General features: G+C 44.3%; 1 protein-coding gene across 1 annotated transcript in view; it reads left to right on the top strand.

Annotated features, from left to right (window-relative positions):
- Window positions 1-26,360, top strand: part of CMIP (c-Maf inducing protein) — a 128,765-nt gene that overhangs the window by 55,300 nt on the left and 47,105 nt on the right. Inside the window, 2 exon segments of the mRNA XM_067004753.1 lie at window positions 14,489-14,614; window positions 24,018-24,068. Coding sequence (XP_066860854.1) covers window positions 14,489-14,614; window positions 24,018-24,068 — 177 coding nt within the window.

Here is a 26,360-nt window from a genome sequence, read left to right as displayed (position 1 = left end):
GGAGTTGTGGAAGTGAGGACTCAGTTCATCGCACTGAACTCTCAGGTTTCACGTACAGTTTAAACGACATCCCTAGAGCGTTTTGGGGCCATTCAGGAGAAAAGGAGGATGCAGATTGTGTGCTTGTTTTCCATAATACAGTTGCATGCGGCCCTACTGGCATCACTCTACTTCTGTATTTACATAACTCAGGGGGACGTCTTTTAGCCTCTTGAATCCCGTCTGTAGTCTGAACTCACACGTTTGATGCTTTGCTTTGTAGAGAGCATTAGGCCTGGTAACAGCTCAAGGCAACAGTGTCAGCCTCAGATTAGTCACATACGGCACCACCAGAGAGATCTCCTTCCCCGGCCTGGTTCAGTCTGTGCCATCTTAAAGATGTGTTGGCGACTGGGCTGCGGATTTCTGTCCCCAAATGATGTCAGTGCATATTAAGCAGAGTCATAAATTGATTAAAATGGTTCAGGAGACGACTAAGATCTTGAGGAAGGAGGCAGAACCTCGACTAATGGCTTGGAAACTGCTGATCTTCTGTGTCTGACTTGGGGAGCAGCTGGAGTCATCCCTGCCTGGGAAAAGTCTGATAAGGCATCAGAGATTGCTGCAGGATTGTCATCTCCGAGGCCTCCTAATGAGGTGCTGCAGTGAGCAGTTGTGTGATGCAGAGTGTCACGGAAAAATAAATTCCCAAAAGCTTCAATCATTGTGGGCTTTATTTATTTATTTATTTATTTCCTAGACCCTCAGCAAACGTGAACTGGATCAGAATATTCCAAACAGGTTTCAGTGCTGTTAAGGGGCCCCAACCAAGTCAAGGTTCATCCTCCAGCAAATGGGGAAATGTGTGATTTGATTCTTTTTTGTGTGTGTGCCTTAAACGCAGGTTTTTGGCGGCAGAAGTGTCATCTTGAGCTCTTCTCATCCAACACTTTAGTGGACTGACATGGCTGTTATCACTTCTGTGCCTTGTAGGGCAGACGGACGGTTCCCATACCGTGCCTTGTCAGTATCTCTGCGTATTTGTCGTGGTGGTGGTGAGAGCCTGCAGCTCTTAGCTTTTACGAAGGATGGTACAGCTGCCATCCTCTTTTGTCCTAGTGTGATTTTTTTGCCTTCTAGAACAGAACGGATACCGCATTTAGTCAAAGACCACGGTTTTTAACGCCTGAGAAGAAACGTTGTGATTGTCTAGTCTGAGGTCTTCAAACCTCATCCAGTGAGTTTTGCATTGACTCATAATTCACAACTCACTAGCTCTTCATTCTGCTCCAGAAAGTGTGAGGGACCAGATGACAAGTGCAGGGGCCGAATCTCAGTTCTGTACTCGTATGACGAAGGCTGTTGCAACCACTGGTTGCTTGACTCAAAACGATTCTGCAGGACCTGGCCTTCTAAAGGAGGTGCACCCACAATTTTCTTAATAACTTGCTCGGGCTGTTGAAGGGCAGAGTTAAGTCTGACTTCGCTGACATCAGTGAAGCCTAGCGTGGCCACCGAAATAACCAATTTGGTGCTTCACGATGCAGCCTTTGTTGTTGAAAACACCGGGGCTCCTATTCATCCTGAAGACAGTGCTCTATGTGCAATGCTATTTAATATCGTGTGCATATCCAGCTGTATATTTAGAGGCCCGTAATACTTCTCATCTGACAACAATGCATTTAATCTAATGCTAGATTACTGCCAGGATTACCCGGGCAGGCCGCGTTTCAAGGAGTGCTGTTAGAATTCAGTGACATCTACAGTACAGCTGCTGCCACTGAGGCATTACTGCTGCATCGCTGGCTCCTGCAGAGGTCACAGCAGCGGGCTGGAACATTGTGTTTTCAGCTCCCCGTAATAACCTCCCGAATGAATGATATGCTGGAAAGGAACTGAAAATATTGATGAAAAGACTAATGCAAATAAAAGAACCGAGGGGGTGATGACTAGGTATGTCTTCCTCGTAACTGGGCATGTAGAGGCAGCGTGTTCAGAGAGATGAGATAAAAAAGAAAATGGGAGACAGGACAAGAATTTTAGAGGTGTGGCGTGTCTGGCACTGGCTTTTGTGGCTGTGCTCCTCGTGCTCTGATATGCACGAGATACACTTCTAGGCAGTTGCGCCTTTGAAAATATGACGCTCTCTTTCTTCATGCCTAATCCTTGCATCACGGGAGTGACTCTGGACGTACAGTAAAGCCTTTGATCTGCGCTTTGAGAGAGGTATTGGCAGGAGCTTTCAGGACTGGCTGCAGAGGTGTTGGGATATGGGTCGCACTGAAACTTTATATCGGTACCCCGGAGGAGAGTCTGAACTTTTTGCTGTGCAACGAGCAGAATTTGCAGTTCAGGTTCTGAACTTAACTCTGCACCAGAGAGGCACGTTCCCCGGTTGTTCTCTGAGTTTTTGATTTGGGTTCAGTGATACAAAATCTTGCAAAATGTTGGAGTATTTGGAAATAGTGTGCTGCAGCATTCATATTCCAAATGTTGAATTTGATTTTGGTGTCTGCTTTATTCATTTCCAGGAAGAGTTGGTCTGTTGTTTTTTTTTTCCAGGGAAACAAGAAAGAGTTAGTTTTGGAATTCAAAGTTATATATTTTAAAAATCGTACATTTTTCAGAAACAAAAAGAAAAAAGGTCTTTCTCAGCAGGATGAAGGCCAGAGAAAAAGGGAGAGGTTACTTTATTACGCAAGCTTTATGTTTTCTTTCCAGTAGTACTACTTCCTAAAATGCCTTGATAACCTCTAGTTGGAGCTTGCTGGTCACTTGGGCCTTTTTCAAAGGGTAACATTGGTGCTGTACCTTATTTTAAGATGCTTTATATTTAACCTGTTCCTTTATCTCTGAGGAAACAATTGATAAACAATCTCTATATTAAGCATTCTTCTGTAAATGTTACCCGGGAAGGTGTAGGTAGGAAAATGAAGCTAATGCAGTTTCAGTGGTCAGCCCTTCCCACTAGTTCTGCTCTGGTGTTTTTTCTGATAAGCCAGATTTTTCTCCATAGTTGCAAACAAAATAGTGCCGTGACATTGTGTTAATGCTGTAGTACCAGGTAGCCAAAGCAATTAGAGGGAAGAAAGCCGATATCAACACTAAGTTCACAAAGGGTTTTGTTCAGCCATGTTTAGTTACAGTTGAGTTTATCAAATAAAATGTTAAGAAAATGAAAACTGAGAAACAAACCTATACTGGTGGCTAGTTTTAGGGCAGGTCTGTTGTGTCCTCGGTCTTCTACTTGCAGAGGCAGCAAAGTGTGTGACCCAGGGCTGCTCTGAGCCGGGGAGGACCCGGCGGGGGTTCCCGGCAGCAGGACTTCTCCTCCGTCGCCGTTATGCCCGTGGCTGTGCAGCGGCGATGCCATCCAGTGACACAGCGTATTTGTGGATTTTAATTACAGAGGGGAGGGCAGGAATGGTTATCCTTTTTTCCATTCCTGCCTTGGGTAAAGCTGATGCAAGCAGAAGTGGTCAACAGCCTTGATGTGTGTTCAGGTACAGAGTTCAAACGCACCTCTAATTTGGAAGCTGTTGTGTTCCGCTGAAACCAAAATGCCAGAGAGAAGCAGCGAGTCATACTGTCATCAAGGGTTGGAGCCCAAGTCGTAATACTCAGCGGTGGCTGCAAGTCCGCGGTGGTTTGGATTCAGATTCACCAACACACGTTCAAGTACTTTGGTAGCGTTGGCTTTCTGCTGGAAAATCTGCAGCTCGTTTAACTTTGGGCAGACGGTTCACTGAGGGCCATTCAGATTTCCTTGGTTGAAGTTTCTTGGACTAATAATAACAACTGTTTGGTTGCTGAGGTCAAAGCTCGGCAATGGCATGCTTCTCTTGCCTGATCCTCCCTGGGTGGAAAACTCAATCTACAAAGTTGTGGTCGCAATATTTAAGGCTTTATAAAAATGAGCTATTTCCTTTAGAGACAGCAAATAAATGAATAAAGTAATCTTGACAGAGGGCAAGGATGTTGCTGCAGAACTGGGTACAGGAAGGCTGACTTGACAGTGTATTTGAACTTGAAAACCAAAAATTAATTGCCAAGGGTGGGAAATCTGCAGCCATTAGGCCAACACAACCTGGCGATCTAGCTTGTTTCAAAGGTTGGAATTATTTTAAAGCAAATTTTGATGTGAAATGGGAAGGGGGGAAATCAGCCTAGTCTAGTACCCCAAGCTGTTTTGCTGGGAGGGTGTTTTTTTCAGTGATCACGTAACACTCCGGAGTGGTGTTGTATAAGCCATCTCCGTGCTGATAGGTAGGGTGCCACATAATTTCCCTTTTAAGAAGTGGCATTGTGGTAATCATTATAGGCTGAGGATATAAGCAAGGCCACGTAAATACAGAGAGGAAAACCAGAAAGTTGTCTGATTTGTCCTGCAGCCCAGAAAACTCTTGTGTTGCTTCTCGCCTTCAGATGTGCATCGGTAGCTGGTGGCTGGGCAAGGAGCTTCCAAAACTCCATCACCCAGGGATGCATCTGCATGGCTGGTGAGGTGGGGAGCCCCTGGGCTCCTGAAGCAGGGGCAGGGAGGACAAGGTCCTGTTCCATTGCCCACATCTGAGTCCCTTATAAAGGGATGCAGAGGAAATACGTGAGTGCGTCTTGTTGAGGGCTGAACCGTTTAATTTGGGCAGAAAATGCTATTGGAGGACTAAGGCAGTTTAGTCATCCAAAAAACAGCATAGGAGAGAACAGCGCATGATGAATTAGTTTCTAATAAACAAGGCTTCTCTGGAAATGTGTCTCTTTGGAGCCGTGCTCATCACGATCCCTTGGGGGACTATTGCAGTTCCTTGGAATTCTCCTGCCTGTAACGAGCGGCCCGGATGAGCGGGTTTGCCGTTTCACAGAGCGTGATGGTAGTGTTGCTCTTAGTTTTTCCGCTCAAAGTCTGTCTGCTGAGATGCTGATAACAGGTACTCATGCTTCACTTTAGGCTCTCTTCCTTAATTATCTTGAGAAACAATGTGCTAGGCTAGTAAATATTGTATTGAAACAAAACATTTGCCAGTTGGGTACGCCGGTTTCATACTGCTCCATCCTTCGTGAGCACAACATCTTTAGGATTTTAGCTAAATATTTAATTTATTTAGTTATTTTTAAACTAAAGAGAAAGCGTCACTTTAAATACTTCAGCGTAGCCTTTTGCATTGCAAAGGAGCTCAGGGAGGTGATTTAGGTTCTCTCCATTGCATGTTTACCAGCCAACCGACACTTTCCTCAAATATTTGCTCTGATATTTCCCTGCAGTCGCCCTCTCCCTCTCCGTTCCCTCGCCATCTCCCTTCCACGGAGGTGCCGCACATACTTCAGTCACCCTCTGTTTGAACAGCAGCACTCCCTTGCAGAGCAAACAGCCGGGCCGGTCGTTAAACAATGAGGAAGATGAAGGTGGAGGAGGCTGCGGGTGGGGCACAGCTTTGCAAGAGGCTTCATGCAGAGGAGCGGAGACGGTGCTTTGCTTTCCCTTCATGCCTGGGTGTCATTCTGGGAGAGACCCAAAATCACTGCTGCAGACACGACAGCTGGGTATCGCTTAAAATTACGCAGAGGTGTCTGAGTTACTGTTAATGATGAGATGCGAAGCAAAGTGCTGGAAGTTTTGCCGTGTTTTCTTACCTCCTGGAGCAAGGGGAGGAGAAGGTGATTTCAAGTGGCCATTGCTTGTCCTCAGGAGGTCCTCACTTTTTTCCCCCTAGCAGCAGAGGGTTTAGTGAGACCAGCCATAACAGAATATTTGTATCTCTCCATTATGTGTGCTTTCTCTTATCTAACACAGAGCAGGCAGCTGTGCTGTTATTTTGCTGGGAACCCTAGGTCTGCTCATCCTTCCTCTGTACTGGGCATCCCCTGTCGGGAATTCAGAAGCGCAGCTGGGTTACTGCAATCCCTGTCTTACCCTTGTCCATCAGGTTGAGGTTGGATGTGGTGTCCCGGGAGCTGTGGGGTTAAAGGTGTGTTAAAAAGAAATGGAAAATGCTACTGGAAATCTTTCAACTCTGGTGTCTTAACGCTTTCATGTGGCTGCAGGTGAAAGGCATGGATGTGGTAAGTGGTGTTGGTGAATGCTTGTTGAAGTGAGCAAGAACTTAATATATGGCACATTTATGCTATGTTTAGTTTTGCAAGGGTTTAATTTCTAGATCTTGTAAAAAAATTTAGTAATAAATGAGCTAGGATGTGCACTAGGATGGTGGTGAGAGCTGTCAGGACGGCAGAGCCCAGGAGTCAAATTCCCCATTTCTGATGGGGTGTGGGATCCTGGTAACTCACCTTCTCCACCAGTTGAGCGTTTCAGACTGGGAACACCTTCCAGGTTGGACCTTGTACTTGCAGGCAATACAGACGAGTGCCTTGCTTCCCTTGCAGCTGCCTGAGGCTTTTCCAGTTTTCAGCTAAAATTTTCCATGGGAGGTGCAGATCCTTGCGCAGCGGACGTGACCCTGCTGATAGCAGATGTGGTTTCCTTCTTCACCTTTTGTTGACCTAGTAGAGATAATGAACAACAGGCCCTTGGAGATCTGCAAACCAAAAGCAAAAACCACTGTGTGTGCAAGCACAATATGCAACAGAAACGTGCGACTGCCGTTACCTAGACCGGTGATTTCTGAACGGTGAGGCCAGTTCTGAAAAACACAACTGAGCAGAGATTTTCTGTTCATAGTACAGGTCAGTATGGCCACGTTTCCAGTTACCTAACAGACTGATTTTTTTCCCAGGGACCAACTTTGTGTTTGAAATCAGCTGATGAACTTTCATTTCCAGCTCTCAGGGTTGTCTCTGGTTGAAACAATCATCAAAAGGTGGCGTTTTTGTTTAGCACTGATCATGGCTGGCTTGGCCTGAAGTCCTTACACCCAGTGCTTTTCCTCTCTCTGGTTTGTCAGCGTTTGAAACGTTTCATAGCGTGTGACAAGGCTGACTTCTTGAAAGAGAACTGAGAACAGAGAGCAGCCTTGACTTGAGAGCAGTTTGTGGATGCAGTTTTGTTTTCTGTCACATCATAGTTGCTATGGTGACTTAGCAAAGATCTGCTTAGCAGTCACTAGATGCTTCGTGTTCTGGGCAAAAATCAGGGATTTTCCCATATTTCTCTAACATTTGTTCTGCAGAAGAACGTGTGCGTACAGTCTTCTGCAATAAGTCCATGCAACTCTGGAAAGGTACGTCCCTGCCGCGTGGTGGCTGGTCCTGTCCCCTCCTCCCTGAAGCAATTTCAAGGAAGGTAGAAAAAGAACCCATCCATCCTGTCAAAATTGCTGAGCGTTTCCTCCTCGGGAGGGTGAAATAGCTGTGATTAATGCTGAGGGTTAGCAAATGTGATCCTGTTAAAGAATGGCGCTTCTCACGGGTCGGTTGTGCAATTTTGGAGGAGGAGAAGGAGGAGGATGCCTTCGGAGCCAGTTCACATGGTCGGACTCAGGAAGTCTGAGCTCTTTTCCCACATTGCAGAGTTCTCATGTCACCTAGGGCATGATCGAGAACATGGTGCAGCTGCAACCTTAGCGGAGATTTTCTTCCACGTTGGTAAGCGGGGGATAATGATTCCTCTTCTCAATTTTCCTAAGTTCACTGCGAGGCTAATATTTGCAGTTATTAGTGCTTTGCTTTCCTTTGATTGGGGATACTATGTAACTGCAAAGCATTTCAGAAATGCAGTCCAGGCAGCCTGTGCAATATAGGAATACATTCCTAGGTGATGAGCAATCCCTTTTTGTCACTGTGCCCTCTCTGAGCCTTCTCTGAGCTGCAAACTGCTCTGCCCCCACTGAAACCAGCGGGGCTTTGGAGGCTGCAGCACATGCCTGAAGAACAGAGGTGCTCCACGTGGCCAGCGAGTCCAGCTCATGACTGTCAAAGTCCTGCTGAGCCTGGGAGGTTGCATCAAACACGGCTCCTGCTCACAGGCCTGGGGCAGCCGTGCCAGGATCTGGCCATCCCGGTGACAAGCTGCAGTCAGCCTCCAGCCCCACAATGGGTCAGCTACAGCTTACAGCAGGCTCTCATCCCTCTTAGCAGGACACTGAGAGATTTTCAGACTCCAGCACCGAAAATAAGAAGCATTCAGTATTACTAGAAGTGTCGGTGGTGTTCCCTTTGCCATGCTAAGCTTGCCACAAAGACAAACGGTTGATTTTTGTTATGGACTCTTGGCTAGGGCCATCGTGATGATGGGTGTCTTCAGAAAGTCTTCAAGATACACGTCTTATTTGCCTCCCAGAAATTCAAATAGTTCTGTTGGTAAAATAAACTGAGCACTTAAAAGTGGTTCTTCAGCTGGTTTTGACAGTAAAAGAGAAGAATCTTCTCATTAAAAAAACTCCATATGCATTTCAGTTAACATAATTAATGCTTTTTTCCTGCTTGTTTGACTCACCTGTCATGGTACATATCCCATAATATGACCTTATTTTCCCTTCTTAATGATGAACTTCTGTTCTGTACTTTAAACTTGCTTCAGATCTGAATTAATTTGAAGTTCTTCCCTTTGCCAGCTGCTCTGATTTCTGTGATTTTCTTGATCATATTTCTTAGCATGGACAACACCATTTTTATTTTTTCTTCTCAGCTCTAAAATGAGCAGTTCTGTCCTGTCCATTTTCTGTAGCTCCATAGGATGGAGACTGCAGACCCACTGCAGATTGGAATTTATTTATTTTTTTTTCTGCACAGCCTGGGATAATCTGTTTCTTCCTGGCAGCTCTTACATTTTTATAAGTTTTGTAAGGTTAATTAATGCAACAGCCTTCGGTCCCGGTTGTCTTAAATATTTAGAGGAAAGAAGCTGCAAAAAAATAGCTGCAAAGCTTGATTTGGTTGAATTTCTGTTGAATTTGTGACTCAGCTTCCCAGCTGGTATAAATCTGTGAAGTTCCACTAAAGTCTTTTGGGTGATCGGCTCAGTTGAGGATGTGGCCTCTCTCAGTTAAATGTTATCACTAACATTGAGCTAGTTTGCAGTGGATATATGACAATTCCTGCTGTGTTTTTGTCCAGAGAAACACAGATAGGATGTGTTTTTACTGTGTTTTATTATCTCTGTAGCTATACAAAAGACAGGTGTATGTGTGTACATTTACACACACACATACACGCATGGGTGTTTATACACACAGTCACCCACACAAAAATAAACGTGGTAGGAAGAACCCTTCCTCTTCCTCCTGTAATTAATTTTGTGCTAGTGTACCCTTGGCTTCAGCTGACATAGATGGGTAGAGGATTTGGACCACTGTGCCCTGAGGGTTTGGACGACTGTGTTCACATGGGTTTCCATGTATGAAAAAGCTCCAAAACCAACCATCCAAAACCCCAACAAGCATCCCTACTGCACTTTTAGACAGGTAGGGAAAAAAGGGACTCCAAGCAGAAAGAATGGAGATTCACCCCAAGGAGAGGCTTCCACAGGCGCCCCTGGATTGGCCACCCTTGTCCCCAGTGCGTTCCTACTCCCGATGCGTGGAACAAGCGAGATCTCTTTTTATGGTGTAACACATGAAACCTCCAGCTTGTCAGTGAGGCTAGAAGGGGAATGGTGATGATGGAGGCAGGCCAGGGGGCAGGGAAGTATGGTAGGTAAGAAAGTTGTTCCAAGGAAGCTCCAAAATTCCTTTGTGCAGCTTTGGGACAGAGCTGGGTGTCTCACCGCTGGTAGCCTTTCTGTTTTCCTATTACATTCATCTTCACGAGGTTAACAGTGACTTTTAGTTCTTGCAAGTCATTCTGACAAGTGTACATGGCAGTAAATTCTTCCAAATCAAGAGTGAGACAAATCGTACTGTGCTGCATATTGTGGCGTAGTACTACTAATTGCTTAACTTGATGAATGTCTTCGGATAGGTTATATAGTTAATGAACAAAGATGTTAATTGCTCTTATCTGAAATAGCTACATTTGCAGGGGTGTTCTCTGGAGCCGTGGATGTCTCTTAACAGAGATTTATTTCAAGTCATCCATTGTTTTCAGCAGTTTCAGAGTCCATTACCCTTCACTGTGCAGAGTGAAGAGTCTCCACCCCCATCAAAGTTTTGAGAGCAATCAACTCTTCCTACATGTTGTTCAAGACCTAGTCTTGTTTGGGTATGGCAAACTTACATGCAGTACAGTGTGCTCATTGTCCTGGGACACAGCAACATGCTTCTTCCTAAAAGCAGCCAAGAGAGAAATAAGCACCTGAGAGTGGAAGAGCAAGGGGCTGGAACAGCCCCATTTCCTCCCACCAGCTAGAGTATTTAATTGGGAAAATCATTCTTTATTGTTGTTATGTCGGTGGGAGTTGTCAGTCCAAATATGTTTTAATGCAAATAACCATCTATATTTGTAGAATTCATCTTTTCTAGATGCTTTCTTTGGAAAATATGCAGCTGAAGGTTTAGTACGTTATTATATGAGTAAGTGCCTACAAGCCTCATATTAACAATGGACGTCATGTTTATTCTTTCCCTTTTAGAATTTCCCATGGAAACAAGTGGGCAGATTTTTGCATTATTGAGCAGTCTTCTGCTGCTGACTTTTCCCAGAAATGCTAAGAGAAAACTAGCCTTACACGAGCCTAAATGTTCTTCCAGTTTTGGGAGTGCTGGATTCCCCCACGATTTGATTTATAGTAGGTTTTGGTGTGTGGCTATTCTGGACCCAAGTTGTTTCAAAGCTGTATGATTAATAAATCTTTGCGGAACTGAAAAAAAGGCAAAGTTCTCACTGAGTTTAAAACATACCTGATTTCCCAACGGAAAAGTTGCATATTTCGTTAGCAGGCTAAAGGCTAATGTGAAGAGAAAATGTTTCCTTGACTTAGGGTTTTTGTTTGTTGTAATACATTTCTTTTTCATTTATGAGTCTCTTACAGTTTTCCAGAGCATTTTCAACAGCAAATAGTTAGCCAGAAGTTAAAGCTGTGACTGTAAATCTGTAAACCGACACACGTAGATTCTCAGGCCAAAGTTTCCTAAGTCAGGATTAATTTTGTAGAGTGAATGAGAAGAGTGCATTATCTTGCCTCATGTGATAGATTTCAGGCTTTGCCAAGAAATATAAATCTCCCTTCAAAAATGACAGCTATAATATTAAGAATTATTATTTTCTTGACTAAAGGCGTTTTCAACTGAGTGTGATATATTACTCCTCAAAGATGCTGTGGTTTTGGACTGTGAAATGTCTCATGCCAATAATTAGACTGCAATACTCTGGTCCTCACTGCTCGCTCCCTGCCCCATGATGTGCTGCCCCCTACGTTATGTTAACATGCCAGTTTCTGTTTCATGTTACAAATGGGACTGAACCAGATAAAAGGTATTTTGGCAAAAGCAGGATCAGTGCCCTGATCGGCCTGACACCACAGCCAAACAAGTATTTGTACGGGCAGAGGCAAAGCAGGCGTGTGGAGGTGAGGATGTTGCATAAAACCAGGATGGATGCCAGATGCTTCATGGTGATCCACCGAGGGTCGGTCTCACTTCTTTTTTAGGTATTCTCAAATGCGTGAATACGCATTTCTGGTCTTGCATGTATGAGTTGAATTCCCCATGGAGCGAGCCGTGGGTGAGGATGCAGCTTCTGGGGGGTTGTGCAAGCAAGACCTGCTGGAAAATGAGAGGCTTCGAGGCTTGCAGTGCTTATTTATCAACCACAATGATTCACGGTGATTGACATTCACATACCTGAATGTCAAAATCGCCTGTGTTTTAAGAGGAACCAGTGACTCAGGCTGTGGTTTTACCTCGGGACATTTCCTGATAAACGGCTGAACCGTGCTTGGTCTTGTGAAAACACAATGAGGGAACACCACTGTCCTGCATCTGTGTGTGCCCAGGGATTAGGGAAAGGACACTGACATTGGGGCTGGCCTCCATGGAGCTGCTGCACTGGTCTCTGCATCGAGCATCTCAGCCGAGCCCCTGGCAGCGCTGGGAGGCCTCCTGTCCTATTTCGGTTTCTCTTTTAGGGCATTTCTGCACGGCCCTAATGTGGGAGAGTGATCCTCTGTGTTCAACAGCATCTGCAAGCACCGTTTCAGGAGCTCTGTGCAGTAACAAATCGTTAGCTCTAGACTTTCTGTTGCAAAACAGAGGTGAAACTGTCTATAGCGTGTTTTAACTCCAAAAACACCAGCTCTGAAAATACCTCACTTTCTAGAGCGTGGTGTTTGAAAGGTAAACAGAAACAATGCATATGGCAGTGCTTACGGGGATTAAAGGAGGTTTGGGCTGTTGGGTTTTTGAATAGGATGGGCAACAATTGTAGTGAGGCTTTGTGTGAGGTGTGGCTGGGTAGAAAGTTTGGAGGTGGGATCGTACAGAGTGCTGTGTAAACCACCCCAGTGGCCTAACGCTTTCATCTGGAGGAATTAGCCACCTCTGTAATTCACCTTATAGGTTAGGCAGTCTTCTCATCCTTTGCAGACTGCAGAGCTCAGTGTTACTCCCTTCTCCTTAAAGAAAAGTTTATGCAGGATTTATGTGTGGGATGAAGTCATTTGTAAGAGCTGCAGTTGAACGGGATCGGTTGTCTTCGCTGTTGTTTGAATGGACACTTTAAGGTGTAGAGGAGGCTTCTCTTGGGAACAGGTCCTGTGAGAGTTCTTCACGTCCTCTTTGAAGTTAATGGAGGGTATTAAGGGCAGTCAGCACCTTCCTGAGAGAGACATTTAAATTGCTTTGATTCACTTAATTTTATATTTGCATTTACTAGTCCTGGATTTCTCCCCTCTCCAGTCTTTCAGAGCATGTTTTTGATAACTGTGCCTCCTGAGCATACTAGATTTTATGCTGGCTGTTTTCATATTTTTCCCTGAGTGTTGTAATGCTTATTACTGAAGGATCCTGGGCCTTCAGCTTCCTGTGAGAACAAGATAATTACTCTCCAGTAGGCAACGCGTGACGTACAGTATCAGCATTAAGCCACTGGGATTCCAGTCACTAGTGTAGAACAATATTGTGGGTAAATGAATAAGCAGAAGTTTATCATGCTTCCTGCATAACAAGGGTTTCGTTAAGGAGACACTGAAATTTGTTTTCAGTGAGGCCTCGTGTAAAATAAACCTTTCTGTAGTTCGTAGGCTTGCTGAATATTCTGGCTGAAAAGGCGACCAGCTCTTTGAAGCATCAAGGCCGCATGACAGGGCCCCGTTGCGTTTAGGCCGATGCTCCTTACGCCCTTAGGGACACACATGAAGTGTGTAACGTAAAGGTAGGACTTCCAGATGCACCACCCACTTAACTTATGGAAGAAAGCCGTACCAATAAAAAGCAGAGACCTTCCAAATGCCATTTGCTTATTTCACACTCGCCCCCAGGAATCCCATGTTGTGATGTTCGGAGGTGGCCCTGTTTGCCCCGAAGTAGATGTGGTTCCTCCCTTGCTTTCTTTATTTCAAGACTGGCAACTAAAAATAACTTATGTACTGAGCACAGTGGGAGTAAGTTTGAGAAGTTTCAGTTAGATGCAAACCAGTAATGGTAAGAAAATTATTCACAAGCGTAACGAGCTCCATTCTCTCAAGATGTGGCCAACGCGAGGGCTTATCCACGTGGTGGGATTAATCAGCGTTTGTAGAGAAAAACAGTTACTCTGCCACAGCAATACCAATCGGTTGGCTTACACGATAGCACAGCAAAATAAGTGACATCTGTTAAATACTGCAGCTACTTCAAATACATGAAGGCTTGCATAAAGTATAGTGTATATATGCATTCTCAATAGGTACACACCTGTATCTGTGTATTTATTCATGTTTAGGACATAATTTTATGTTTGCTCGTGTATATGTGTTATTTCAGCTTATCTCCACTTCAGATATAATTGTACTTCTGTAATGCCTGCGAGTTACGGGGATGCTAATGAGGAGTTTCGTGTTTAGCTTGGTTTCTTTGCTACTATCAATTTACGTTGTACATGTAATTGCAATGCGCAGTTAGTTATTTATGTTTTAATTGTAACTTTCGCTTGAAACTGGCCATCAGCAGTCTCTGCAGGAGACTGGTACTTGTGTATGGGCTGCGATGAGTAGGTCCGGTTGCTCTGCTTCTGCTTATGAGTTTAAGAGGTGAGGGCAGCCAGAGAGATGAAGAAGAATGCGGAATAAAGCCACCTAAATACAGTATACTTCTGTTCTGTCTGTAGGATTGAGACGCTTCTTTTCACATTGATTGCAAGCGTATGGCCAGGGCACCTTCATAGCTCAGCTCAACTTGAAATTAGGTTTCATTGATTTTGGATCCAAAACAAATTCAGTTTGGCATTTTGGTGTTTCATGCACCTGTGTCTGGCCTGGGTTTGTTTTTATGTGGGTGTTCTTAACACACAAACAAGTTGGATGACAGTGGCTGGACTGATCTCGCTGCTGAATTGCTAGTGTGGGTATTTTGTTCTACAATTAGATATATTGCAGATACTTTCAACATCAAGAGTAATTTTGATAGTGCTGTTCTTACTTTGAAATTGTGAAACTTCTGATGACTAAGTAAACATTTTTTTCCTCTCTCTTGTTTTTCTGCAGCCAACTGGGTACATGGAAAACTCCATTTCCTACAGTGCTATTGAAGATGTTCAACTGCTGTCCTGGGAGAACGCCCCTAAGTACTGTTTACAGCTCACAATCCCGGGGGGTACTGTCTTACTGCAGGTACAGTAAACACAGAACTACAAATCTCATTTTCTAACTATGAATCTCCTTGAATTTTTATTTTCTGTTCAGGAAATCTAGTCCTAATTAGCTGGACTCAGAAAAGGCAGAGAACATAGTGCTGTCAAGTTATCTACCTGCCAGCAAATTTGCTCAGAGTGATACCTCTGAAACTCTCCAGGTTACTTGACAGTCAGAATGAGAACTGTGGGGCACAATGATTTAATCCTCTTGATGGTTTTATGCATCAAAATAGTGCTCTGTGGAAAGGCGCATTAATTTGGGCCTGGAACAAGTCTATTTATACATTTATTCCTGAGTGAAACAAATCAAAAAGATCATCCTCCAATTTGTACAGGAAAACCATAGCTGGCACTGGAACTAACAGGTATTTTTTAAAAGATATCTGGCCTTCACTGAAAGGTTTCAATTGAGGGTGTATATTTGTATGGTTGTCTACATCTGGTAGTTCTCTAAGTGCTGTTTTCCAACAGAAGATGCTGCGTTTACACTATTCCAGATTTTTTCATCCACTTGTGAGGCTTTGTGGGACTTTGTAGGTCATTAGTGACAGAAGTACACTCCACAGCCCTGACCTCTGAAGCTAGTTTGGAGTAGGAAAAGAAAAATAACTGAAAACCAAGCTGATTGCCCCCATTCGTAACTTGAAAAAGACTAAATTGACTCCAGCTTAGCTCATATAGGGTTCTCAGCATTGTCACAAAGACAAACTGATAGCTGTTATCCTTTGGGAATTTGTTTTTTTGTCAGTTGAATACAGTTATGGTTGTGTATATGCACTTTGCATAACTGGGATTGTGAACAGACTGGGTGAGCGATTCCTGCAGAAACTGTGAAGGAAAGATCAGTTTAAACTGTGGTAACTCATGAAAAGTTGCATAGGATATTTTTCTTGGAAAGCTCTGAACAACTTCAAAAGATTGATCGTAATGGATCTTGGGTGTTTGGGTGTGGACACTTTCACTGTACCACTTTTGCAGGAAATATAGTTCAATGGGTTAAAAAAATGGGAATGCAATGAATGATACGTGATAGCATAGTCAATGACTGTGATGACCATGTCTACTGGATGGTTTGTCTGCGAGAACCATGGTACATAGGCCAGCATTTCATTATGTTTCATCGGTGAATGGGTGGCAGGAGGCCCTATAGGGCCACAGAGCACATGGCACCATCTGTATCCAGGGAGGGCTTCGACAAAGCTCTTCTGAACTGGCTGGATCTGCAGTTAATGAGGAAATAACCCGAGTGGCATCATTTAGCAGCCTGGGGCTAGGTGCTGAGCTGACCTGTGTTCTGCATAGCACAGATGTCTGTAGGAGCATGAAACAAAATTGTCTCTGAGTTGGGAAACCAATACGAGGAAGACTGCGTCGTGCTATTATTACTCCAGCTCTCCTTTGCCTTCATTTCAGACAGGCTGATGGGCCCATTTGTGTGCAGAGCTGTTTACCAGTGGCTCAGAGAGCACAGAACCTGACTTCAGCCCTTCACGTGGTTCCTGTGCTTGGGGTTTGGAACAGCTTTGGAATGTCATAAAAATATCATGAGGTTTTGGTGATTTTCAACATAGCAAATACACCGTCACTCAGGAATGGGTAGAGGTGTATGTGGAAATATTCATGGCCACATCCTTTGTGGAGTATATTTCTGGAGCTCTTTTTCATTTACCTCACTGATGTAATCTGGCGTTTTGCAGCCCTGCAGATGGAGGCTGCAGCCATTCCCCCAGTGCAGCTCAAGTAAGTTTGGGACGACCTGAGGACATGTAACCTCATGGACATGGGCTCTGCTGGTGCATAGGTAGCAGTTGTGCATTTTTTCACATGTCCTTGGAGCACAGATGCGTGGCCTGTTGCACACAATGCATATGCACATGCCTGTGCTTGGCGCCTAGCACATTTCTGTGGCTCAAAATGTCTTACTGATTTTAGGCGTTTCCAGGGAGCATAGGGAGTCTGAATGTCAGACAGGCTGCTGCAAGTCCACCAGAGTCCTGATTCTGTGGTTTGAAAAGCCTCTCCAGTGCGTGACACCAGGGAAGGCAGGCAGACAAACCACGGTTTCCCAACAGCTAGATTAGGGTCTTCATTATTGATGAAATCTTCCTTGCCTAATCCATTAATTGAATTAATTAGAGAGAAACTCATTTGTCAAGGTGGATGATTGTGATTTTTTCTTGAGATAATTTTGACTCTGCTTTTCCATAAATTTGCTTAGCGGTGCTAGCGATTATGTTTCTGTCTGTTTCAACAGCTAGAATAGTTGCATCTGACTTTCAAAATTCGGTTTTTAAGTCTTTGTGCCGTAGCTTCTGGTGGCTGCCTCTACTGGCCTCCTTCATAGGAAAGAAGATAACTTGAACCCACAGCTCCCTGCTGAGTTTAAAGGGAATTTGGTAGGGCATGCACAGCTGAATCTGGAGCAGCCTGCCACGTGTTTCTTTAAAACAAACAGACAAAACCCACAAATAATTACATTTGTAAGAAATTAGCATCTTAGTGTGGATGTTTTGGTATTTTCTTCTAAAAGCTTGGTGTCTTTGTGTAACCTCCTAGGAACTGATAAACGGAATGAGCTGTTCTTCTGTTTACTGTTGACCGTCTGTGCAGACTGGATCGCATTACAGTATAACTCTATGGATATTTCAACATAATTGAAAATACAAACATTGAAAATGTTTTTAGTATGATTTAGTCCCTAGTAGTGTCTGGATTCATCAAATGTGGCCAGATCAGAGGAAGTATAAAAATAGATTCCCCATATACGGCTGTAATGTGTATTCACAGATCCAAAAGTTTACCGAAAGTTAAGTATACTTAAGAAATCAAGATGCAAGAAATGGATTTACCTAGTAACTGCGTTCAGCAGAAATTCTCTGTTATATGTGACAAATACTCTTAAGTATCCAAAAGATTTATTCACCGAGGTACTGGGAAACTGAGATGCTGAGAAATTAGCCCTTGCATGCTTCAGTTATTTTCAGATTTCCAAGAGACTTCAATATATTCATGAGAAATCGGGACTTCAAATCTTCTATAAAATCATTCTGCCGTGCTAGTCTAAGCAGCAGCACGCTCTGGTGTAATGTCAGACTCTGCTATCAGGAAGCGTGTGATAGCGGAACAAGTAAAACTAGTCCAAAACACGTTCCCAATAATGTTTCTTCTGAAGTGCACTTGTGGTGAAATCTGTTTGTGGTTTTGTTCTCCTCCCCCACCCCCAAAGAGTCGATCTAAATGAGTTTTAAATACAAGAAAATGTTCAAATGAACTCTTTTGACTTTCCCCCCAATTTATATTTCTGATTACTTTCAGTTTTATTTGTTTTTGTATGTGCTATTTTTCTGAATTCTTTAAAACCATGGGATACTATTGACATGGTTTGACATAAAATGAAGCATTGTAGTGGTTAATGAATTACAGGTTTTCCAGATCTTTCATTTTGCAGAGAAGTTTAAAATTTCATTTCTTTTTCACTGATTTGAAGCAGAAGAAAACTTTGGACAACGGGAATTTCCCTTAGAATGGAAATTTGCTCCCAGCAGTCCCGTAAGGGGATGTCGGAGCGTCGTGTTAAGACATCCTCCGTGTGTTTGTCTGTGCCACGCGTGATAAATGCCACGAGAGAGTTCAAGTCCATGTTCAAGCTCTCATCCCCCCCGTCTGCTGTGACCAAGGTCTATTTCTGGCTTGTTACTGCACAGGGATGAGTCAGAGAAGGAAGAGTGCCATTACCTTTCCTTACATCATCCTAATGTCCTCCCATAGCAGCACTGACCCATCCCAGCCTATTTTAACACATGAGAACTGACAAAGTGCCGGAGGTGATGCAGCTCCTCTTAGGAAATCCGATCATGATAACAGGATGCAGCTACCTGGGTTTCAGAGGAGGATTATTTGGTTCTCAGGCAGCAAAGGGCTTCATCTGGGCTGGGATCGCATGGAGAAGCCATCTCCGTGTGCGATGCAGCGCGATGTTCTCCTGCCTCTCGCCAGCTGATCCAGTCCCTGGTCCTTCCGATGCGAAGCACTCAGCTCTTGTGGATTTTTTCTTCTTCCTTTCCTGCAGTTAGGCTAGCAGGTGCAAGAGGGGGTGTTGCTGGAGCTGTTTCGCTGGACACGAGCTCTATAGGCCAGGGAAATATAAACTAAATTTAGCCTTTGAAGAAGTGTGAGCTCCTCAGTATCAGTAATAGACCGGCCTCTTTGTGCTGTTGTCTTCCTGCTTTGAGTTTGTAAAGCACGATGTGCGTTTAGGGTGCTGCGTGCATGTTGTTCAAGGGCGTTCTGCTACTCATAGTAAAATAGCTGGAATAACCTATCGAAGGTAATTGGGAAAAATCAGAGTGTAATTTCACAAGCAGCAAATCTGGGAAGGAGCCCCCGTAATGGGTATCAGCTGGAGGAAAGCAAAACAAAACCACTTTCTGCTGACCAGAGAGCAAGCAAGGGAAAGAGAGAGAAACACGTAGTAAACCCAGGAAGAGTTAAAAGCAGAATCTGGATCTTTAAATCCCACTTATTGCAACATCTTTTCAGATGGCAGAATCCCATGTGTGAAAGATGCTGGTGTAAGGAGAAATCTGGGAATTTTTTCCACGTGGACAAGCCTGTTCTTGTATTCTTCTGAGTGACGTACATGGCAGTAACGAGGGATGCTGAGCTGCTAGCTTACTGTTAGAGAAACTCGGTGGCATGGCACGCATGGTGTGATGAAAATGACAAATTTTCTGTAGTTGCTGGTTGCTGTAGGCATGTTGGTATCAGTGGAGCCGTGAATATTTATGTTAGCTGTGATACTGGCATGCAACAAGTGTTGGATTTCCTATTTTTCCTAGAAAAAAAAACCACTAGTTTTTAGAAATTCACTGTTTTTTAATGACAAACCGTCTTCCTACTCTTGGCTAAGAAATGAAGTAGTTTGGGTGCAGAAAAAAATAATTCCCTTGCTGTGTATTTGTACATTACTTTACACTGACGTTGACCGAAGCTGTGTATATGCAGGCATTTAATCTCTTGTACAATTTTCCTCCTGTGAGCAGTCCTTTTGAAACTGTCGAAATGAATCCTGTGAGTAAAGTTGGTACTGTAGATGACCCTGGTTGGCTTTTCCTTTCTGAGGGAATATTTGCATCCCCAGATTCGGATATAAGGTCCCTCAGAACACAGTACCAGGGTCAAGGCATCTTTAAAAGCAAAACCAAACCAAACCCAGAACCGCACAGAAGTACCACCTACAGCAGGCATTCTTCAAGTAGCTATTCTTCCTGCTCATTGGAGTAACAAAGAAATAAGCTACAACAAGTTCTAATCTTCCTGCGTCTTCTACAGCTGTTACTGCCACACTTCCCTGTTCTCTAAAGTGCTTTTCTCCTGCGTTGTGAAAACAACGGGAGGCCCTGATTGCGCAAAAAGCCCCAAACCTTGTGCCATACCTGCTAAAGCCCTTCTGCCTGGGAGCAGAATTTGTAGCACAGCTGGGGCTGAACACGGCGAACCCCCAGGGGCCCGAAGTGGTGGTTATGCAGATAGATGGGGGTGAAGCACGTCGGACATTTCCTAGCTTCATCGCTGACTGCCGGGGGCAGCGGCAGGCGGAGCACTTGCAGGGCTTTGGAGCTGTCGGAGGTGGTGGCGGAGAACCCGGTGTGCTCTGCGGGCAAGGCTGAGAGTAAGAAAAACTTAATTAAATGGGAAAAAAAAACACTCTGAAGGTCTTTTGTGTCTCTTTCTCTCCTCTTTGTTGTACTGGCTAAGCCCTCAGCTGCAGTACGCAGAGGCAGGTGGTGGTGTGGAGGTGCTGGCCTCCAGGAGCACACATCAGACCAGACCATAAATGTGTGGGCAGCTCCTGTCAGTGGATTGCAGTTCCCTCCACGGTTACAAAGTGTAACTTCGGTGCTGGTTGCCCCAAACCTCAGAAACGTGCAGTGCCCTGAGTACATCGGGGCGGCCATGGAGGCAGGCGGCTGGGCGTCTGTCACCCCAGCTGCAAAACTCCCCCCTTCTTCCCATAAGAAAGAAATGCTTCTGAGGGCTGCCTTTCTCAGTGCAAGCCTGGATGATGAGAGGGAGGAACGCGGGATGCTTCTTGGCCTCTGCCAAGGGCCGGTGCTTCCTGCAGACGGCTGTGGTTTTGCAGCTGGCCGGGGTTAGCGGGCGGAAGGGTGCGCTGGCAGGATTAGCCTCTGCTGCCGGCCAGGGGGAGAGCCGCTGGCAGGCAGCTCCCCTGAGATAACCGTGCCCCGGTTACGCGAGCCCAGCCTATCTGCGCTGAACACTGTGTGGGGAGCTGCTGAAATGACCGCTGGCTTTCTACGTTCTTCTTACCGCTGGCTCCTGATCGCTAATAGAAGCGTGGGGATTCCCTGAAGGTTTGTTTTCCCAGTTTTGCGTTCACTTGGTCTTCTTTGTCTTCGTTTTCCTTGGAAGTGATCTTGAAAGAAAGCTTGAGCTCAGACAGGTTCTAGCTTTAGAGCATTCAAGCTCACAACCTAGATCCAGGTGCAAGTTTTCTTGATTCCTTCTCCTTTCCAGTAGCCAGCTGTCTGTGCATAGACAGTGCTTGGTCCTGTGCTTGCAGCGGCCTCACTTTGCTGATTTTACTTCTTAAATGCTTTTTGTAGGTCACTGCTTTCAAGTGAAACAAGTCTTTGCTGGTTTGTTTTTGCCTTTTATATCATTCTTTCTTTGTTTTCTCCTCCAGTATTTGCAGTCCCCTGATGTCTCTACCTCTGCCTGACGCTGTTGTCCTCATTAATAGTTTCTGTCATCCAATTTATGTAAGGCTCCAGTTGGCTGCAAAATCTATCTATATGTAGTATTTGCTATTTATTTGTGGAGTTCTTACAACCTGTAGTTGCTGACATCACAAAAACAGGACAGTTACTAATGGTTCTCAGCAGTTCCCACGTAGTGCTGTAGTGCTTGCTCTTTCTTTAGCCTCATGTGGATGTTGGCTCAAGCCACGTTATGATCAGACCAGAGATTAAGTCAGGTTGGTGTTTTGCATGTTTGAGAGAAGTACTTCATATCCCTAGAATATTTTGGGTTTTATCAACTTAAATATCAGCGTCGTAGTAGGTTAGCATAGCTCCTGTATGCTCAATCTGCATATGATTTTTTTTTTCTAAGAAAGTAATGGATGTGTAACTTGTTAATGGTGCTGTTGCATAATATATGGGCTCAAGCCTACAAATATTTTCAGCCCTTCTTAAAAGGCAAGTGACTGGATGTTCAGGCTTGTGGGCTTATGGCCCCACTTTGGTTACTGTGTTTAAAAATATCTCCATATATTCTTCTGACAAAGTTGTTAATGGACTTGAAGTTCCTGATAGAGTACTCCAAATATCAGCTGCTGCAGTTTTTGAGTTTTACTGGCACTGACGATTGTTCCTACTGACAGTCTTGTCCTTCAGCAGCAGCCACTTCTGCTTCTGGTCTTTTCCCTGTGCACTGGCAGAGGTTTTTCCCATGAGTAACAAGATATGAAACTCCAGCTAGAGTCATCGTGAGCACTCACTTCTACAGGAATATTTATCCAAAAAGCACTGCTAGAGTTTTTGTTCCCCTCCATGAAATGTTTTTGAGTGAGAGAGGAAGGGAGGGGAAGGGAGGGGGAGCAGGAAGAGAGAGAGGTGGAGAAAGAAAGTACCTAAGCATATTTACTTTCTGCCTTTTTAATTATGGCAAAAATGTTCTTCATGTCCTATTGTGTCAACTTCTTTTTGACCTTCGTATTATATTAAAATACAGTATAAACAATATTAAATGAAATTCAGTTCTTTAGCATACATAGGTAAAAGGTCTGCCTTACATATTTTAACATACATGTGTATACAAAATACTAGGTAAATAGCAGAAAGAAAGTTGTTAAATATTGGCAAACCAAAATATCCCAAAGAACCCCACTCTAAGTGTTAAATGTTTTTAAAATTTTCCATTGCATAAAAAAGGAAGGAAATAATGTTTTTTATTTCAGTTTGTAGCAAATTCGTATTCTGATAAGTCAGCGTACTTTTTGAGATGGAAAGTTTGTTTCTGATAAACGTTGTGGTCAGTCAAGACTTTTTGTGATAGATTTATTCTGCTTTACTGCCTAGAGATCTGCTGGAGGAGCAGTTGATTCTCATCTCTGTATAAAACCAAATAACACGTAATACATATGCAAAAGAGCATTTACTCCATTTAGTTCAGAGAAATCAGTCCAAATTTGTTTCTCTGTGAGATGAGTATCTGACCCTGAGATTAAACACAGTTTTGGACTGCATGCAATATTTTTACTTCGAGTATTCTTGACGTTATCAGTGAACTTTGCCAGGAAGTGAAATTCAGTGCATACTTATCTAAAAAGGTGTTGGAGAGTAAAAATTGTTGAAGGGATGCTTTAATTTGCAGGAAACGAGTGGTTTTTTCTCTAGTGAAGAAACCTCACCGTTTTTTAATGTGGCTAGATGGGCTATCCTATAATTTTCACTGATTGTGTAAAACATTTTGCATCGTGAGTAAAACTGGCAGGGACGAGATAGAGCTGGAAAAGCCAAAGGGCATCTCTACCCACTCAAATATTTCAAACTTATGTCACCTTGTTAAGGCATGCGTATTTACGTCACTGTGGATGCTTTTATATTTTTTGATACCGAGCCTTTTGACCTTTGGGAGCGCTGAACTATTCCTTCATTGGCTACGAACCTGGCTCCACACTGAGAATTTCTGGCAGCTCTGCTTAATACGGACAAAAAGGGGAGATCCCTGGGAGCAGTTATTGCAACATTTATGCAGTTGCTGCGGTCCGTGCATGTATGTGCACGTCTGTGCTGTGCTTTTCCTTCTGTTTTAATATCGCTGACGGAGCCGCGGCGTTATTTGAATTGCCTTGTGGCCAGCTGAGGAACAGGACAAGGGAGGCTGGCGCATGGAAAAAAACCACCCCTCTGAGTGAAATGTCAGCCCATCTTCTTGCCCTGCTTGCTGCGATTAATGGGAAAAGCAAATGTCCTACAGCCATCAAAGATCTGATCAAACCCTGATTGAAGTCAGTGAGGATTTTTCACAGTCTTTGGGCTGGACACCATTTCCTAGGAGGTTCATGTTTTGTAGGTTTTTGGTTCAGTATTTTACATCTGCAGCAAGGTCTCTGTGTCATTGCTTCCCATGAAAATAAATCGGTTGTAATGTCAAATTGTAGCTCTGAGCGAAGAGTTGCCCTCACTCTGGTGAGGCTGGGGTTGAAGTTAGCCAAGGTCATAAAGTTCGAAGAATACAGCGAGTGCAGCCTTGCCGCTTTTAGGGCACACATGGGTGACTTGCTTAGTTTTGGCTCACTGGTCTGAAACACTGATAGAAACTAATGATTCTATTTGCAACTTTTTTTATTACAGGCTGCAAACAGTTACCTGAGGGATCAGTGGTTCCATTCTTTGCAGTGGAAGGTAAGTCCTGCACTTTACAGTTTCCTTGTATGTCTCTTACACTACTTTTTAACATTCCCTGTTCCTCCGTTGTGAGAGCCCCGAATGGCTCTTTGCTTCCACAAACTCTAAATCAGAACGTTTGTGCGGTTCCAACATGTTCATATAGTGAATGAAGTGGACTGGACTCATTCACTTGTTACGTAGCCTATTGTTATTAACATCTGATGATTTCAAAAAAAGCAGATAGATAGCAAGTGAATTCATATAGAAGCAGTACAGAGATTGGATGGTTTGGGGGTTTGTACCATGAAGTGCAGTACATTATGGAATGACTGCAGCCCAATCACATGTTCTGGGCTCTTGGGATACTTGGGTTGCTTTTCTTTTTCTTTTTTTCTTTTTTTTTGGTGAAACTATGGAGAAAGAGTGTCTTTCAGAGTCACTTACTGTAAGTAGCATCAGTCTGTGTCCATGCTTTGAATGATTTGGATTTAAAGGCAGTGTCCATTTCAAAGATTTCGAGCCCCTTCTCGCATTCAGTGGGAACAGTGGACCGCTTGCTCTGGGCAGGGGAAGCGGATCACAGTGACAACATTGTGTCTCCAAAGCAGAACATTCCTCATCACAAACTGTAGCTGCTGACCTTTGGATGGAATCCGTATGGATCCGAGATGCAGTTGGAAATAAGTTTGGGCCAGATGCTGAGTGCGGTTGTCCTCTGCCTGGTGGTGTGAAACAAAACGGCGGCTTTGCAGCTCGGGATTTCTCTTCGGCAGGGTTTCAGTAAAGCCAGCCAGGTTGGCTGCGTAGCTTATCAAGATTTCAGCCTGCTGACAGCAACCGCATGTGAAAATATAAGCAAGTCCCTCCCACCAAACTGGTTTGGCCGTAGGTGTTTCTGATAGCACTGCTGTTGGAAAATAGTTGTGTGACAAAACCGCAGGGTTTGTGGGCTTTGTATAGCCACCAGCGGCTGGCAGCATTGTGTGCCGAGTGGGTCCAGGTTCTTATCAGTAGGAGCCAAGTGTCGACATCTCCTTTTCCAGACCACTGGCATATTCTCCAGCCTGTTCCCCCGGCTGCCCAAATCAGCGTGGGACAGCGGTGCTGATAGCAGAAGGCAGGGCCCTGGTGTGGCACTTTATTTTGGCCTCTTGACAGTCTCATTAACACAATGCCTAGCTGGCCTTGATTTCTTCGCAACTCCTGAGGATAACAAAGAGGCATTGAAGCTTAAAGCATGCAGAGACACTATCTCCGTCTGGCTGTTAATTCCCTCCTGCGCTGGCAGGCGAGGACGATCAGAGAAAGGCAGAACCTAGTCCCCGGGCAGGATGTTTGAGGCAACACCGTGCTGGTGGCATGTGCCCACTTCCCTCCTGCAGTGAGGCCAAGATCGGGGCTGGAGATGCAGCTCTGAAAAATGTGAAGAGAGTATAAAGATGCAACCTGGTCCCACCCCCTCCCACCCCATCAATTTAACGATGAAGAAAAAGCCTGGGCAGAATGACCTGGCTTGCTCACATGCCTTTCGGTCATGGAGAGGGAGCTTTGCTCTGTGGGAGTTGTTTTTAAAGGAGTATTTCTTAAACTTTCCAACGCTTCTGACCAAGCCTCTCATTTTGGGAAACTCTGAGTAATTTAACTTGTTGCAAAGTGGATTTTATTTTTTGCTTCCTTGCTTCCCTCCCCACCCCCATTAAGTTGACTTTTGAAAAACAAGTGAAACATTATCTTGATTCGAAAGGCCTTCCCTTTACCAAGAATAGCAAGTAGCTTTTTCCCATAAGAACAGTGGCAGGGTTTAGTCACTGCCCAGGTACTTTACACTAACAAATTCCTCTTTGCTAACACGGAGGTAGTTTTGATGGGTTTTATTGCTTAGCAGAGAGGAAGAACACCTGGTAACTTTCTGCTCTTTGCTTTGGAGGATATTTGGCAGGTTTGAGTGAAACCACACCAGAACTAAGAGGCAGGACAAGCAGTATATCTCTAGAGACCGGAGGAGCACGGTGTACCCTGCTGAAGCTTTTACCACTTCCCTAGCACTGCAGCCTGTGACTTTAACAGCCAGGTGCCGATGTTCATCTTGCTCCGAAATTTGCATGGTTTGATGATTAAGCAGTTAGTGAGGGAACCCACAAAACCCCACGAAGTCTATTCTTCTGGAATGGGTCATTTACACAAAGCACCAGCTGGCAGCGCGATCGCCGCAGCTGTATTATAATTGGGTGGTTGTGCTGATGAATGATATATTTGTCCAGTGGTCTTGCAAATAATAGGTCAAAACATTTCTGCGGGGATGCGGAG

This window comes from Anser cygnoides, chromosome 12 (genome assembly GCF_040182565.1).
Source record: "Anser cygnoides isolate HZ-2024a breed goose chromosome 12, Taihu_goose_T2T_genome, whole genome shotgun sequence".
NCBI lineage: Eukaryota > Metazoa > Chordata > Aves > Anseriformes > Anatidae > Anser > Anser cygnoides.
This window is presented reverse-complemented; position numbering and strand designations above follow the sequence as displayed.